This window comes from Cetorhinus maximus, chromosome 20 (genome assembly GCF_964194155.1).
Source record: "Cetorhinus maximus chromosome 20, sCetMax3.hap1.1, whole genome shotgun sequence".
In the NCBI taxonomy this organism is placed as follows: Eukaryota; Metazoa; Chordata; class Chondrichthyes; order Lamniformes; family Cetorhinidae; genus Cetorhinus; species Cetorhinus maximus.
The window spans coordinates 44951380-44969313 of record NC_135898.1 but is presented as its reverse complement, the minus strand read 5'-3'; the positions used below and the strand labels follow the sequence as shown (position 1 = coordinate 44969313).

General features: G+C 40.3%; 1 protein-coding gene across 2 annotated transcripts in view; it reads left to right on the top strand.

The window, feature by feature from the left end:
• LOC144695069 (pantothenate kinase 1) overlaps nt 1–16073 on the top strand; it is a 77318-nt gene extending 61245 nt beyond the window's left edge. For both annotated transcript variants that reach the window (XM_078565981.1, XM_078565982.1), the window contains exons 5-7: nt 2068–2191; nt 8274–8399; nt 13187–16073. In XM_078565981.1, coding sequence (XP_078422107.1) covers nt 2068–2191; nt 8274–8399; nt 13187–13246 — 310 coding nt within the window. In that variant the 3' untranslated portion in view covers nt 13247–16073. The remainder of the gene's footprint in view (nt 1–2067; nt 2192–8273; nt 8400–13186) is intronic.
• The last annotated feature ends 1861 nt before the right edge of the window (nt 16074–17934 follow it).

Genomic DNA, 17934 nt, shown 5'->3' with positions numbered 1-17934 from the left:
ACTCTTACAGGCCAGGGAGAGAAAGGATGTAGATGAAGCAGAAATGGGCTTGAGAGTAGGGGAGAAAAAATAGGTCAGTCTCCAACTTTTAAAAGAAAGAACCTGGATGGTGAGCCAGCAATGGCACACCCAGTCTTCTTTCAGTGTGGAAAGCCTGGGCACATTCCAAAGAGAGATCATCAAGGGACACTGCAGTCAAGACAATGCCTGTAGCCATGAAGGTGGTGAACCTGTGCTCCAATGTACTAGAGGGGCTGATACCTACCAGAGCCTTTTGTACAAAGGAAAAATTACTCCTTTTGTATCCCAAGCACCGAGAAAAGAGATAACCATCCTCAGGGATATCAGTTGCCTTCAAACACCGCTTGTAGCAAAGGCTGTCACAATACCACCCGAAAATAGGGCAAGTGCCATGGTATTGGTAAAAGGACTTACTGAATAAATGCTTGAAGGTTCCCTCAGTTAAAGTTCATCTACATAGTACGTCGGTCACCGTGTAGTGATGGTCGGGATTATTCCAAGCTTACCAATGTGGGAGGTCGACCTGTTGCTGAGAAATGACTTGGCGGGCTGTCAGGTACTATGTCCAGGGGCTCTAGAGCAGTCCACGGACCTGGGGAAATTGAGGAGAATAAGTGAAATTCTAGATAGCTGCAGAGGGCTGAGGAAGTCTCAAAAATTCCACAGGGATGACAGGGCCAGTAAGGAGCCTAAAGGAAAACCAGTAGAGTTTAAAGAGGCCAAATAGAGCCAGTAAAATTTAAAGAGGCTAAGACAGAGCAGGGGAAAGTAAAAGTGCTGGGATAAAGCACCCTGGAGATATGGCTGGCAGAAACCTTCCTTGGATTTAAATAGTGACCAGGAAAGTTCCCAAACAGGTAAGCAAAAAGTGAGGGAGACACCTCACCTAGTTAAAGTGCCACAAGGGAATGTAGTAGAAGTTAGATAGTCACCTGTGAGCAGTAGTGTCCCAGAGGACATGGGTCCCGAAGGCTAGCTGATTATGGGCAGTAGAGAAGGGAAGAGGGATCAGTAGTATTTTCTCACCCTGTCCATAACACTAGAGGTATAGAATGCAAAAAGAGATAACCATCCTCAGGGATGCCAGTTGTCTTCAAACACCACTTGTAGCAAAGGTTGTCACAATACCACCCGAAAATAGGGCAAGTGCCACGGTATTGGTAAAAAGACTTACTGAATAAATACTTGAAGGTTCCCTCAGTTAAAGTTCATCTATGTAGTAAGTTGGTCCATAGTAATGGAGGTCCAGGAATTTGTCCAAAACTGTAGTTAGTTGCAATCTGGGTGCTATATGCAGTTTTAAGCATTTTCCTCATTATGAGAAGAATATAGAAGCAATGGAAAAGGGGTGAAGAGAGACTTGAGAGGTTGAGCCTTTTTTCCAATAGAACTGAAGTTAAAGCCCAACTTGAGAAAGGCCTTCAAGATTGCAAAGATTAGAATGAAGTAAAAGTGACCTTTTCCCACTGGTTAATGAAATGAAGTGCACAAGTTGAAGATAATCATAAAAAGAATGAAAGGAGGAATTAGAAAAACACCTAATCACATTGGGGCTCGAAGGGCTGATTGACCAACCCTTGTTCCTAATATAATCTATGTGTTACTCTGGAGAAAAGTACCAGTACAGACTTGGCACACTCTAACATTCTATTATGATTTTGAAAGTTTATGGTAAATGAATTGCGAAGCTAGTTTTATTTTAGGGCATATCAAATCTCATATATACCGTGGTATTGATTTTGACTGGATGCAAATATTTGAAAATTGGCTGTATAACAGTCTAAATTGGACTTGTCCGAAGCATTTGAATTTGCATGTTCCATCAGCTATAGTTTAGTTATATTGTCAAGCTACTGGGAGTGGTTTGCTTTAGCTGTGGATAACCTCACTCTGATTCAAAGACTTGAAACAAAGGTTGGCATATAGATTTTTAAAACATAAAAATAAGCTTTGCAAGCATATTACTAAATCAAAGTTTATGCAATCAGAAATAATTTGAAGATTTCTTCTAATGTCTTCAGTCATGGTTTTTTAAAATTCATGCAGCTTTGGTCACATGATGAGTAAGGAGAAGCGTGATTCCATCAGTAAGGAAGATTTGGCCAGAGCGACACTGGTCACTATTACGAACAACATTGGATCCATAGCTCGCATGTGTGCACTGAATGAGGTAAGCACTTGTTTATAGAGATTGCCTTATTGTTTGGTTACATTATTTGTGTCAATTGCAGTAAACTGAGTCACAGTTATGGGTGCATCAGAGGGCACTGACTATAAGAATGAAGTCTCAATGATGCCTAATTAAAATACATTCTATTTGTAATTCAGAGTTGTTTTCAAATTGTCTAGTTCAATTTTTTCATGGCAATTAAATTCACACTTTCCTGTGTTATTGACATTGTTAAATTCTAATTGTTGCATATTTCAAATGGATTAGTGCAATAAAAATGGAATGATTAAAAATAGACTGCACTGTTACTTTTTGCACACTGTTGATGTTCAGAAACATAACTGGAATGTTCACTTTTTGCTACATGACACTAGTGTTTGTTTAAATGAAACCATTTCAATTTACAGTGAAGAAACACATGCTAGATCATTTCTCCAAATTATGGTGATTCAGATGCCAGAGAGAAATCAACTTGTTACTACTTTTGTTGTTAATAAAACTAAGAGCAAGTCGTATAGATCTGTACACTTACTAGAGTGGATATTTATTTATTGGCTTCTGGGAGCTACCAGATAATCCAGGAGTGTTCTCAAGTTGGAAGGGAGCCTATTTATACACCCATAGGGCGATATCAGATAACTTGTTTTAAAGCCATCATTTCTGAAATTGTTGTCATATGATCTTTGTGTCATATGCTACTACACCAGTAGATGACAATGTCACACCACATAACGCTTGTACTCCAGTGAAAATTAAGCGTAATTTATGAAAAGGATGTGACGATATTGCACAACTATAAACATCACACCTTTGTAGAATGATGACAACCAGAGTGTAGACATGTTGGCTCCTAACTAGCTATAATTCTTACATGAACTCTTTGCTTCTTAAATTGCAGTAACTGGACACCTCTTGCTTACTTAGCATTCTTCTGTGGAATCCTAATGACTTAATCTAAACCATGTGTCAGCCTCTGTCACACAGAATACATTCTCATAATACTAAGGTATTAATACAGACTTCTGTATTAAGCTAAGCTAATTTTCTTAGTATATTATGTGTTGCCTCTGTAGTTCTGCTGCGGTGAGGAAAGAACCAACCACAGTAAGTCTTAGCTGGAAGGGAAGAATGGGAGGTGGGCCATATCTTGTTTCTCACCAGCTAGGTTATAATCATCATTGCACACTGATCCACGAATACTAAATGATAAACACCAATAAAGGTTTAACTTTGACAGGGGAGCAGAGACTTGTTGCAAGTGGTATTTCTGCAGAACCTAAGAAGCACCTTCTGGTGAGTTTTAAAGTATTTGCAATTTTTCTCTTCCTGACCCAGCCAAAGTAAATCCAGTTTTACATCAAGTATCCATCTGGGATCTCTAGGTGTATAAGACATCCTCAGACTTGTGCCCTGCTTTCCCCCCACCAGGGATAGGCAATTTAACCCCTCTAGTCTGTTCAACTATTCAGTTAAATCTTGGCACCATTTACAGCTTTTGCTCCGTATCCCCTACTCCCTTTACGTGACAAACATCTATCCATCTCCATATTAAAAATCACAGTTGTTTCAGAATCCGCAATGTTTCTGGGGAGAGAACGTTAGATTTCTAGTGCTTTCTGACCTCGCTCCTGTATGGCCTAACTGTCTAATTTTAAGATTATATCAGTAATGTCTAACTCCCAAGAGCAAATATAAAGGAAAAAGAAAAGCCCTTTGTTCATCCACAGCTCCTAATCTCTCACAGTAGAAAAATATTCTGATTTATCTTTCTTGGATCTAGGGTGGATGACCTCACGCTTCTCCACATTGAACTCCATCTGCCACAGTTTGGCCCACTCACTTAATCTGCCTATGTCCCTCTGTAACTTCCTGCTCCCATCTACACAATTTATTGTGCCTCCCAACTTAATGTCATCTGCAAACTTGGACATGCAATGCTCTCTTTCTTCTTACAATTAGTTTTTATATTTGGTGAAAAGTTGAGGCCCAGAGACAAATCCCTGGGCAGCATCACTTTCTTCATGCAACCAATCATAATAAATTCATTTATCTCTACTTTTTTATGTTTCCTTTCTCCCAATCAATTAAAAATTCATGACATAAGGTTACCCCCAATTTTTTGTGCTTTCATTTTTGCTAAGTCTTTTGTCCGGAACCTGATCATATGCCTTCCTGAAGCCTATCCAGCCAACATCCATTGACGTTCCCCTGTTCACCATGCATAGAGACTAGGAGCAGGAGTAGGCCATTCGGCCCTTCGAGCCTGCTCCGCCATCCAATATGATCATGGCTGATCCTCTATCTCAATGCCATTTTCTTGCTTTTTCTCCATTCCCCTTGATGTCCCTAATATCCAAAAATTTATCAGTTTTTTTCTTGAATACACTCAGTGACCTGGCCCCCACAGCCTTCTGTGGTAGAGAATTCCACAGGTTGAACACCCTCTGAGTAAAGAAATTTTTCCTCATCTCAGTCCTAAATGGCCTGCCCTGTATTTTGAACTGTTGCCCCTAGTTCTAGACTCCTCAGCCAGGGGAAACATCCTCCCTGCATCCAGTCTGTCTAGCCCTGTTAGAATTTTATACGTTTCAATCAGATCTCCTCTCATTCTTCTAAACTCTAGTGAATACAAGCCCAGTCGAACCAATCTCTCCTCATCCCCTCAATCTGCCATCCCCGTTATCAGCCTAATGAACCTTTGATGCACTCCCTCTGTGGTAAGTATATCCTTTCTTAGGTAGGGAGATCAAAACTGCACGCAACACTCCAGGCGTGGTGTCACCAAGGCTCTATAACTGCAGTAAGACATCCCTACTTCTGAACTCAAATCCTCTTGCAATGAAGGCCAACATACCATTTACCTTCCTAATTGCTTGCTGCAGCTGCCTATTTACTTTCAATGACTGTGTACAAGGACACCCAGATCCCTTTGTATATCCATGTTTCCCAATATATTACCATTTAAGTAATACTCTGCCTTTCTGTTTTTCACACCGAAGTGTATAATTTCACATTTAACCATGTTATACTGCATCTGTCATGTGTTTGTCCACACACACAACTTGTCTAAATCACCCTGAAGCCTCTTTGCATCCCCCTCACAACCCCGCCCAGTCAGCAAACTTGGAAATATTGCATTTGGTCCCGTCATCCAAGTCATTTATATATATCGTGAATAGCTGGGGCCCAAGCATTGATCCCTGCGGTACACCACTAATCACGGCTTGCCACCCAGAAAAAGACCCATTTATTCCCACTCTCCGTTTCCAGTTTGTCATCCAATTCTCAATCAATGCCAATATATTACCCCCGATCCCATGTGCTTTAACTTTGCCCACTAGCCTCTTATGTGGGACCGTATCAAAAGCTATCTTGAAATCCAAATACACCACATCCACTGGTCCTCCCTTATCTATTCTACTAGTTACATCCTCAAAAAACTCAAGTAGATTAGTTAAGCATGATTTCTCTTTTATAAACCCATGCTGACTTTGTCTAATCCTGTTAATGCTTTCCAAGTGTTCTGTTACCATGTATTTTATAATAGACTCTAGCATTTTCTCCACACTGATGTTAGGCTAACTGGCCTGTAATTCACTTTTTTCTCTCCCTCATTTTTTGAAGGGAGAGAAAAGTGCAAGTGACCTCCTCAAATATTTCAACTAAATTAGCCAGATGTGATCCATCTCTTACAGATCTATCTTGGCTCTCTTTCAACAGTTCTTTCTCATCCAAGTGCTCTGGGACTCTCTTCCAGAACAGTTCATTTCACTACCACTTATCAGCGGTTGTGCAGTGGACCAGTGCATTACACTGAGCAAAGCGAATGCATCCTCCCACTGACTGACATAGCATGAAGGAGTGTCTCAGGAATTCTACATTCTAAATCATTTCCATTACTTGTTGACTTTCAAGTTATTTTTTAGCAGCTGCTATAAGGCTTTCCACAGTGATCACATTGTTTTCCTCTAGGTAGCTGACACTGTGTCCCAATTTTAACTAAACTCAACAATCCTCACCTGGCAAAAACTGGATGGAAAGAGACAACTAAATTAAGGGCACTGACTTACCTGGTGATTCTGCTGTCTTCCTTTACTGTCCAAATATTGACCACCTGTTTTGAACAAGCAACCAGGGCACCCGCAGGAAGGAAGCGGGCCCTTCTTTAAATATGTAGCCTGTATCCTAATGACATGCAATTTAACTTAGAGGCCTGCTTGTGAGAACAGCAACAGCCTCTCCGTCATGCCACATCTGTCAGGAGGCAGATCATGGACCAGAGAGGCCCAGATACACAACTTCTTTTTAAGGTCTTCAGTAGGCCTGGATGAGTGAGAATGCCTCAAGATTTGCCCCCACTCCCGATCTCACTCCACTTGGCTGACTGTCAGGGACCGATCCCACAGGTCCTTAGCTGCAGCCTCAAGCCATCCAAGTTCCCACCATTTCCTGCCTACCAAGCAGTAGATCTGTCCAAACTCAGGTGGGAGTCTGACGAGATTTATTGAACTGAAGCCTGGCCACCTGCTTTGTGCACACCATTCCTGACCTCCCCTCCTCTTTTCAAACAAAACTCCAAGTTGAAGATCCTGTGAAACGAGAACAGATCAGTCTTGACTTTTCTCTGTGCTTTGAGCTTCTTTACAGTGTTGCCTTGTAGCATGGAGATCAAGCAGCATTGTACAGGGCTATCAAAGTGCAGGGATAGCCATCTTGGACTCAGTGCTGCAAGTTTTCTATCTGTGCATATACTATTTGTGAGGAAACATTAGATGTGGAGTTTCATATGATAACTTGTGATTCATCATTTTAATTAAATGCCTGTATACATCTAAATGAATTAAACATGTATTTATAACACAATGACTTGCTTCTATTGTACGATAAGATACTAATAATCCTGTTGAGCCTATTGAAAATCTATGTTGTAGGAAATAGTCTTTAGAATGTGAAAGATGAAAGTTTGTTCTTTCTCCAGCTTCTGGGATTTGGTCTTGTTTGTGCTTACATTGTGGTTAGTATGATTCCAATTCAAAACATTGGCCTCAACATTATGCTCTGAAGCTACTTTGCAAATGTTTAACATGCTTGTATTAAATTCCTTAGCCCAATATTTTAATGGACGTGTGGAATCATTTAAAAACGAGCTGTTTTACACCAATAGTAAAGTAACAAACCAAGAAACTTTACACAAATGCATCAAGTGCTTATGTATCAGTCTTTGCATAGTCTGTATTCTAGTGGGGATAATGGAAGTGTTTGAGGAATGCTCTGTATTCCAAGTAGTTCAGTGAAATATTAGGTTAACCAGAACATCACATCATTTTTTAGGGATGGGTGGGAGGAGATGATGTGAGAGAGATAAGGAGGTAAGCACCTCCATTCACTTAAATTTCCCTAAAAGACCTGAAAAGTAATTCAACGAGCTTTTTTTTCTACAACTTTATGCATCTGGTTCACTAATGTCCTTTAGGGAAAGAAATCTGCTGTCCTTACCTGGTCTTGCCTACATGTGACTCTGGACCCACAGCAATGTGGTTGACTCTCAAGTGTCCTCTGAACAAGGGCATCTAGGGATAGGCACGACGCCCACATCCTATGAATGAATAAAAAAAACTTTTGAAATCTGAAGAAAGAAACTGGAGATTAGGACTTCTCTTTTGCCTTCTCCGAAGGATAGGGGACTCATCCTTAAGTTACAGTTCCGTGGACTGGAGACGCGGCTGGGAGGGGTGGTCTTCCTAATTACATGACCCTGAACATAAGTACCAGTCAGCTATTAGACTGAGCTGTACCCTTCCAACATTTAGCTTCAATTTTCTAGCAGGGGTTAGGAACAGAACCCCTGGCTAATTTTTCTTCCACCCCAACTGCATGTGGTGGCACTGAGGCCAGTTGTTGGTAAGCGTACAATCTCTCGGTTGAAAGCTAACTTGGTACCAATCAGAGATGAAGTAAAGGATCTTTCTTGTTTGATTAGCTCAATACCTCACAACATGATTATCCAGCTGAGGTTTCTTAAAATTAATAACGTTAATTTTTTTCTTAAATCCTGATTTTCTCTATCATGGCCTTATTGCAGAACATCAACAGGGTGGTGTTTGTTGGAAACTTCCTGAGAATCAATATGGTCTCCATGAAGTTACTAGCTTATGCTATGGATTATTGGTCCAATGGGCAATTGAAAGCCTTATTCTTGGAACATGAGGTGAGTATCATCAACACTGTATTACAGCATTAGTTGGGTTATGTTTATCTGAATTAATTGAAACTGGAGCAAGCTCTAAATGTACTAATTTTACCACCCAATTTAATTCATTGAGCCAAGTGGAGTCACTTAACATAGAGTGTGGAAACTTATGCCAAGGAGGACACCTGGTGTAAATCTATAAGGCTGGGATAGGATTACCCAATTAGGTAGACTGGAGTTTCATTTACCAAATTCATGAATGAACTGGGAATCTTAAATCCAGGTATTATCGTTGTATAAGGATGGGTGCAACAAGATAATCATTCTCACTGTCATTCTATCTGGTCCTAAGGTAGCTGGCAAGCTCTCTAGGTTTCAGTGATATCAAGGTGCCAAAAGTAAAACACCAGTAGATGGAGCTGTTAGCATAATGTTATGTGACAGATTGAGACCTGTGGGAAGCCACATCAAATTACGAGGCTGCCTCTAGCTGGCCCTACACAACAAACCAGTCCACTTCTCTCAGAAGATAAGTAACTGTTTGCCACCCCTGGAAAACCAGCAAACAGACAGCCATGAGGCCTAAACGCAGTGTTGTCTGAACAAAAACAAATGCACAAAAGCAAAGGCCCAGCAATTAAAGTAACTCGGTTAATCTTGCGACAGTGGTGCCTCACAAGATAAAAAACATTGTTGAAAACTCTTGAGAAAGTGTAAGTGAGAAAGCTAACAGTAGGTGTCTGAATATGAGAAGGGGGGAAACAAAAAGATGCATTTAAAAACTGAAGATTGAATTGTCTAAAGTAGGAGTTGATATTGCAGAGTGTCTCGTGGTTGAACCATTGTAAAAATTCCATAACAGGAATTGAAACAAATATTCAAGACAATAGGACTAAATTATTTAGATAACCTCTTACCCACTGCCATGTTACAAACCACTAGCTAGAAGAAACCTACCATGTATTGGGCCCCTGCCAGAAAAAAGAGTTGCAAGAACAGAAAGCATATTTTTGTGCAAAATACAAATTACTAGGCCTATACTCAAAGATATCATTACAACCCATGTCACCTCAACCCGCCCAATGAAAAAATGTCCAACTTAAAAACGCGAACACATTTGTAACCCCTAACTCCTCCATCTTTTTTCTGCTTTCTCACCCCCAGCTCTTCTTCCAATTCCGCCTCCATCTCTCCCTCGCCCTCCCTCTCTCACCCTCCCTTGCATGCTCGCCGCCCCCTCCACCCCCACACTCTGCGCTCGGCCTCCCCCTTCTTTCTTTCTCGCCCGCTCTCTCTCTTTCTCTCTCTCTCTCTTTCTCTTCACCCACACCCACCAAACAGATTCCTTCTTTCCCCACACCTCTTCCCTCCCATTTCTTATAAGTAAAACTTAGGATGAACCGACTAACCATGAACATATAAGTCTGGGCTGAAAATTAATAAAGGTTTCTGTTGGGTATTGAGGATACCCCCTATGGTAGATTAGGTATGTGAATCTCAGATCAAGCTGGGTGTCTACCTGAGGACATAGGTGGGAGGTCCAATCAATTTTAGCATTGAGTACTTATTTAATAAGTGAGCTGCTAGAGCTAATTGCACTCACTATAGCCAGTTCGCCATTTGGGAGGGCAGGAATCCTAGGGGCTGCCATTATTTAAATGCTGCTGCAGCTATTAAAGGTGATAGATGAGGCAGCAGACACCATGGCATTAGCCAGAGCACCCTGATTCTCCAGTGCTTTCATGGAGGTCCTTATAGAGAAAAAGAATAGGAAGGTTATTCCCCTTCTTTCAGATAAATGAGTGTCCCTGGAAAATTAGCCAGCAAAAGTGCAGAGAGAGAGATGGCTGGGTGAGCCAATAATATTACTATTGTGCTGGCTGCTGTGCAGGAAAACGTGTACTGGCCATACCTGAATTTCCAAGGTAAGATTTCTCCTCTTATCTAACTTACTGTTGACAGTGCAAGGCCAAAGTATAGCCCCAGCCCCAGCAATCCTTCCCTCACTCACTTCACATTGGCATAGGAAGGACACACAGTATTGGAAATGGTCAGAGTCCACACACACTGAGGTTGTTGGGGAACTTCTCTTACTTTTCTCTTCCTACTCAACAGCTTTTGTCCCAGTGCCCTTTAATGGAACAAAAAGACAGCTCCAGTAGATTACTATATTTTATCTGTGGTTGCACCATAGATTTCACAGAATTGTGAGCACAGAAGAAGACCATTCGTCCTGCCATGTCTGCACCAGCTCTCCAAATGTGTAATTCCCTTGGTGCCATTCTTCCACCTTCTCCCCATAACCCTGCACATTCTTCCTTTTCAGATAACAGTCTGATTCCCTCTTGAATGCCTCAATTGAACCTGCTCCCACCACACTCTTAGGCAGTGCATTCCTGACCTTAACTTCTTCAAGCAGCGAGTGGTTATTTCTCGTATCACTTTTGCTTCTTTTGCCAATTAGTTTAAATATGTGCCCCCTCATTCTACACCCTTTGATGAGTAGAAACAGTTTCCCCCTATCTACCTTGTCCAGACCCCTCATGATTTTGAATACTTCTATAAAATCTCCTCTTAGCCTTCCCTTCTCCAAGGAGAACTGTCCTAACTTCTCCAATCTATTTTCATAACCTAAGTTCCTCATCCCTGGAACTATTCTCCTGAATCTTCTCTGCACTCTCTCCAGTGCCTTCACATCTTTCCTGAAGTGTAGCGCCCAGAACTGAACACAATACCATAGCTGAGATAAACTAGTGTCTTATACAAGTTCAACATAACCTCCTTGCTCTTGTACTCTCTGCCCCTTTTAATAACACATTGGATACTGTATGCTTTATTAACCACGCTTTCAACCTGTCCTGTCACCTCCAATGACTTAAGCACACAGGCACCCAGGTCTCTCTGCTCCTGCACCCACTTCAGAGTTGTATCCTTTATTTTATATTGTGTCTCCATGTTCTTGTTGCCAAAATAAATCACTTCACATTTCTCCACATTGAACTTCATCTGCTACTTGTCTGCCCATCCTATCAACATCTAGAACTACTTCTGAATTTCTACACTATCCTCAGTTCACAATCCTTCAAAGTTTCATATCATCTGCACGCTTTGAAATTGTACCTTGTACACCAAGGTCTAGGCCGTTAATATATATCAGAGAGAGCAAGTGTCCCAATATTAACCCCGGGGGAGCTCCGTTACAAACCTTCCTCCAGTTCGAGAAACATCCATTAGCCATCACACTCTGTTTCCTGTCACTTAGCCAATTTTGTATCCATGTTACTACTTTCCCTTTTATTCTATAAGCTCTAACTTTTCTCACAAGCCTGATGTGTGGCTCTGTATCAAATGCCTTTTGGATGTCCATGTACATCTCATCAACAGCTTTGCCCTTATCAACCCTTTCCGTTACATCTTCACATCCAGTTTTATCAACTGTAAGCATAGACAGCCTGTCTAATGCCCCCTTATCAATTTTAAATCCTCCCCTTTCACCATGGCCTGGATAGCATCATATTTGGTAAAGACAGATGAAAAGTATTAATTTAGTACCTCAGTTATTCCCACTGCCTCCGTGCGTAAATCCCCTTTTTGTTCCCTAATTGGCCCTACTCTTTTTACCACCCTTTTACTATTTATATGCCTATAGAAGGTTTTGGGATTCCCTCTTATGTTAGCTGCCACACTCTTTTCATGCTCCCTCCTAGCTTCCCTAATTTGCATTTTCACTTCCCCTCTGAACTTTCTATATTCAGCCTAGTTATCCATTGTGTTATCTGCCTGACATCTGTCATAAACACACTTATTCTTCTTCATCTTAATCTCTGTTGCTTTTGTCATCCAGGGAGCTCTGGATTTGTTTACCCTACCTTTCCCTTTCACGAGAATATACCTTGACTGTGCCTGAACTATTTCTTCTTTGAAGGTGGCCCATTGTTCAGCTACCGTTTTTCCTGCCAACCTTTGATTCTAATATTTTTGGCCCAGATCCATTCATATCCCATTGGAGTTGGCTTTCCGCTGTTAATTATTCTTACTCTGGATTGTTCTTTTGACCTTTTCCATAGCCAACCTAAACCTTATGACACAATGATCACTGTTCCTGAAAGGTTCTGCTGATATTTGATCCACTTGGGCCACTTCATTCCCAAGAACCCGGTCCAGTAGTGCCTCCGTTCTTGTTGGATTAGAAACATACTGCTGTAGGAAATTGTTGTGAACACACTCTAGGCACTCCTGCCCTTCTCTGCCATTTTATCATTCCAGTCTATATTTGGATAAATAAAGATTTCTTTAATATGCATGCAGATCTATTTACGTAGTTGCTAAATATGAATGTCATGCTGCAGAAATTGTTTGCTACTTAGTCTAAATAAGCCCTTTTTGAAGTATAACTCGCACCATCATGTGGCAAAATGTGGGATTGTTAGCATTCTTCTCGCTCAACAGATGTGATCGTGAGGATGTGCCTGTCTCTGCTATCTTTTACATAACTGAAATTGGCAGAAGCTTGCTAAGGGATTCCCTGTGTGTTTGCTGGTTGAATGGTGTTTCTGATATGAGGATCAAAATCATTTTCAAGTAAGAGCGGGGAATGAGGAAAGCAAGATAAATAAATCAAGGAAAAGATGACTTCAAACATCTGGCTTTTGATTTTGCTGGCACAGCTGTGGCTCAGATACTTTGTTATTTCTCTGGTGTTGGGGATTACTGTAGTTTGCTGTATTATTGAATAATTGTAAAATATCATCCTTAGGAAAAGCCACCAACAATACCATCATATCTGTTCCCTCTTCATTTTGTAGGGTTATTTTGGAGCAGTTGGGGCATTGCTGGAATTACTGAAGATGACAGAAACGCACTGAGGTGCAGAAAAGGCCACAAGAATCAACAGAGATCATTTGTATTTTTAAAAGCTGCTGCCCAGAAATTAGTGCCAGAAAGCAGCCCATCTAACTAAACGGTTAACTATTTAGTTTTCACATCAGGTTAAGAATAAATTACTTACTCTGCAGCAGTTACTGTTGTGCTGTGCTGAGACTCATTTCTAAGGGAAGTTAAATAACCGCCTGCTGTATGTAGTGTATATATTTTAAACAATGTGCAAGGTGGCCAAATCCCACTGGTTTTATGTATTAATATTTGGAAATAATTTCTGTATAAATGTGGACTGTTCTGGATTTTCTCTCTTCTGGGATGTACTGCTTTGTGAACGATCAAACTGTAATGATTTAGGTATTATTTATAAACAGCCTGGAAGATTTGAATTTTTATGTCATTTCAAGACCTGCCCTTAGTTTCATTTGAAACTACAAAGCTGGAAATGAACCTGTTAATAAGTGTACTCATTGATTTTGTTGCCTTTGTAAAGCTGTCCTGTGTAAGTATTTGTAAAGGATGACCTTTCTTTGAACACGCACAAGTAGTGACCGTGGCTGATCTAATGTCGAGCTTAAAAGCCTATGCTTTCTTGATATGCTGATTTTTCAGATTGAAAGTGCTTGTCTGGTCACAAGAAGAAGCTTCTTTGTGTAAACACTGTCTTGATGACATAAGTGAAAGGTATCGTTCCACAAATGTAGAAATTTTGGGTAATACTTGTTCTCTTATTTTTAAGAAAAGCCACTTCATAAAACTACTGTATGATGGAAAGCCATCAAACTGCAAAACATTGTACTGTGACAGCTCATTGTTTGATATCTCAAAATTGTATTTAAAAAAACAATTCCCTTCATGGTACTATGCATTTTGAGTCAGGTACCTTTAGTCGTTACTACTAACTATCTGAAGTGTGCAGTATATCTGATCATTGAACTTGACCACGAAAATAGAAAAATCTATTGGTGATGTAGGTACGTGTGGGTTAAGAATTGGCTTTTTTGTGGAAGATATTTCACATTCCATTGAAATCACAATGTTTTTGACACATTGACTTCAGTTTTTTTGAGGACCTTTTAAAAATGAAATGCCCTTCTTTCTGGTTTCCATGATGGCAGAAGCTGCTTGGCTTTGGCTGTGTAACATTGTACTGGATTTTGGTTGGAATGGTCTACCCATTCTGGTGCAAAACGGATTTTAACAAAACCCTTCATTTCCCAACTTGTACATGTTGGTCTATTTAGTTTAATTTCAATCTTGAGCTTCAAATGCTATTGCAACTAGTCATTCTATATATTTTTAACCTGTTTTACATGTATTTGTGTTTTTTTTTAAAAAGAAATGATTATTGTCTATCAGCATCTTCAAATATCTTTTAATTTGTGAACAGTGTGATATCTATCTATAGCTTGGAGCCAAGATTGTGTGCAGCTTCTTCTCTGAGACAGTTCCATCTACTTTTGCCTCTCAAAATAAATTATTGGTCCATTCTTCAAATTTAGCTTAGCTGACACTTTTAGCAATCAATTTAATCTAATTCTGGTGCACACCCCCAGCTCTGGTGCACAGGAAGCACATGCCTCAGTTCTAATTTCACCATTTATGGAAACTGATTTCATATATGTTCAGTGAACGAGCTATGTACACCACCAGCATAATGTTAATCTCGTTGCGTTCAAATGAGTAAGCACCTTGAGAAGAACTGGAATATGTAAGGATAATTGCTGATTTGTATTTTTTTCTTTCATTCATGAAATGCTATAGAGTCATAATGGCACTGAAGGAGGCCATTCAGTCTGTTGGATCCATGCCGGCATATATTGTCCATCCCTAGTTGTCCTTATGAAAGTGGTGACAAACCATCTTCTTGAACCGCTGCAGACTGAGTGGCATAAGTACAACGGCACTGCTGTTAGGTAGGAATTTTGATGCAGTGATTAGGAAAGAACTGCAATATATTTCCGGGTCAGGGTGCAGGTGTAAGATTTAGAGTGGAACTTGGAGGTGGTGGTGTTCCCACTTGTCATTCTAGGTAGTAGAGGTCACAGATTTAGAAGGTACTGTTGAAGCCTTGCCAAGTTGCTACAGTGCAGCTTGTAGGTGATACACACTGCTGCCACTGTGCAGTGGTGGAGGGAGTGAATGTTTAATGTGGTCGGTGGGGTGCCAGTCAGTGGGCTGTTTTGTTTTGGGTAGTGTTGAGCTTATTCAGTATTGTTGGAACTGCATTTATCCAGACAAGCGGAGAGTATTCCATCACACTCTTGACTTGTGCCTTATAGATGGTGGAAAAGCTTTGGGGAGTCAGGAGGTGAACTATTTGCTGTAGAATTCACAGCCTTTGACCTAGCTACAGAGGCTGATCCAGTTTGGCTTCTGGTCAATGATAACCCTTCCGGGATGTTGACAGTGGAACATTCAGCAGTGGTAATTGCCAAATTGACATTGCATGTAAAGGATGATGGAGAGGGTTATATGTTGCAGATGGTCATTGCCTGGCACTTGTGATGTTGTTATTACTTGCCACTTATAAGCCCAAACCTGAATTCACGCTGCATGCAAGCACAGATTGCTTCATTGTCTTTGAAGTTGCGAATGGAACTGAATACTGCAATCATCAGTGAACATTAGCTGAAATTATAACACTAATTTAAATGTGTTTAACAGTGTGTGTTAGTGGTTTTTAGTCTGTTTTATGTTGTTCCTAGAAGTCCATTTTGTGTATAAAAATGAACTGTACAGTGTATGTTCTAATCCAATTGGGAAAGCCGATAAAATTTACATTTTGAAATAAAGACTCAAGTTTTGTCTGATTTCAAATGGTGGTATTTTTATTTTACTTGAGAAATACAAGCTTTATTGCAGGCCCCCACATAATTCAGGCATTGTGGAATGGATTTTAGCAATTCCAGATTCACTGTAGATGTGGGGTCTGCAGGCTTATAACAGTCCAACCATGTTGAAATACACCAACAAATAAAGGGTGATTGAAAGGAATGACCAGTGTGTAGGATATCACAGCATGTTGCAGGAAACTGATTTACTGCAGGAAATATCGCAAGCATTAATGAAGCAGACTCCACAGCTAACTGCTTCCTCAGGAAGTGACATAGCTGAACTGTCTCAGATCGGCCAAAAAGCCTCAGATCTTTACAGAAACAGAGGGCATTAATCCCTCAAACCTGTTCTGCCATTTAGTCAGGTTATGAATGTCTGTGACCAAACTTTACATACCCAACTTTGCTCCATATCCCTTGGATTTTTGTTAACCAAAGGTATAATGAATCTCAGATTTAAAACTTAACAATTGATTAAGCAAATTGTCAATTGTGGCAGAGTGTTCCAAATTTCTACCACCCTTTGTGTATAGAATGCTTCTTAACTTCCCTCCTGAAAGGCCTGACTAATATTTAGGCTATGTTCCTTAGTCCAATACTCCCCAATCAGTGGAAATAGTTTCTCACTATACACCCTATCAGTTTCTTTTAGTATCTCGAATGTTGAATTGATCACCCCTAATGTCCTGAATTACAGGGAATACAACACTCGTTGTGTAATCTCCTTATATTTTAACCCTTGAATTCCAGGTATCTGGTAAATCTATGCTGTGCTTCCTCCAAAGCCAAAGAGACTTTTGTGATACCCAGAACAGCTGTCAGCACTCCAGGCATGGTCTAACCAGGGGCCTTGCATAGCTGTAGCATGACTCCTAACGCCTAGTATTATAGTCCTATGAATATAAAGGCCAACATTCCATTTGTATTTTTGATTAGTTTTTTTTTTGTCTATGACATTTTAATTGTCTAAGTACATGGATCCCAAGTCTCTTTGGACCTCCACTGCTTCTAGCTTTTCACCATTTAAAAAGGACTCTGATCCATCCTTTATAGAAACTTATGTTTAAAATGACTGTAGGTTGTGCAGATACAGGACAATAGTATACTATGGATGTGAAAATGGGAATTTTTAAATTTGAATGCATCAGGGTACATGGGAGCCAAATAGGTAAGTGAAGAAGAAACTTTGTTCTGATTAAACACCAATTTTGATACAAGTAGAAAAGTAACAATTTATTATGGTTATAAGCAATTAGCAATACTCCCAAAGCTAATTGCTGCATCTCATCTGTCACCTTTACTTCACCTGACAGGATATGGGCAGGTGAGCTTTGAACAAATTGGACTTTATGGAGGGCGCAGGACAGAAATCAGGATATTGGAAACACTTGAGTCTAGAGTGGCAGAAGCATGAATAGTGGTTTCAGTGATATTGAGGTGGGTAGAGGCTGGCAACATGGAACTGGATTTAAGGGGCCCTGGTGATGGATGGGATGTGGGATTTGAAATTAGCTCTAGGTCAAACAAGAAGCCAAGGTTTCACATTTGTTCAGCTACAATAAAAGGGAAGCAGAGAAGTTTGGAGTTTAGAATATAATTTTGAAGGGGGAATCAAGACGCCACTGTTGCCTGCAAGTTGGACTAAAGTTACTGTGGAGAGAGATTTCTTTGTGTGTTTAAGGTTTCAATAAGAACTTGGTTGGAGCAGAGCATTGATTATTGTAGATATAAGATTGATTAAGATAAAAATTGATAGACACACGAGCTAACTTTGATAGCGGTTTGGAGAGCTGAGCAAGAAAGGAAACAGAAAACTCGTTTCCTTACTGGATAGATTG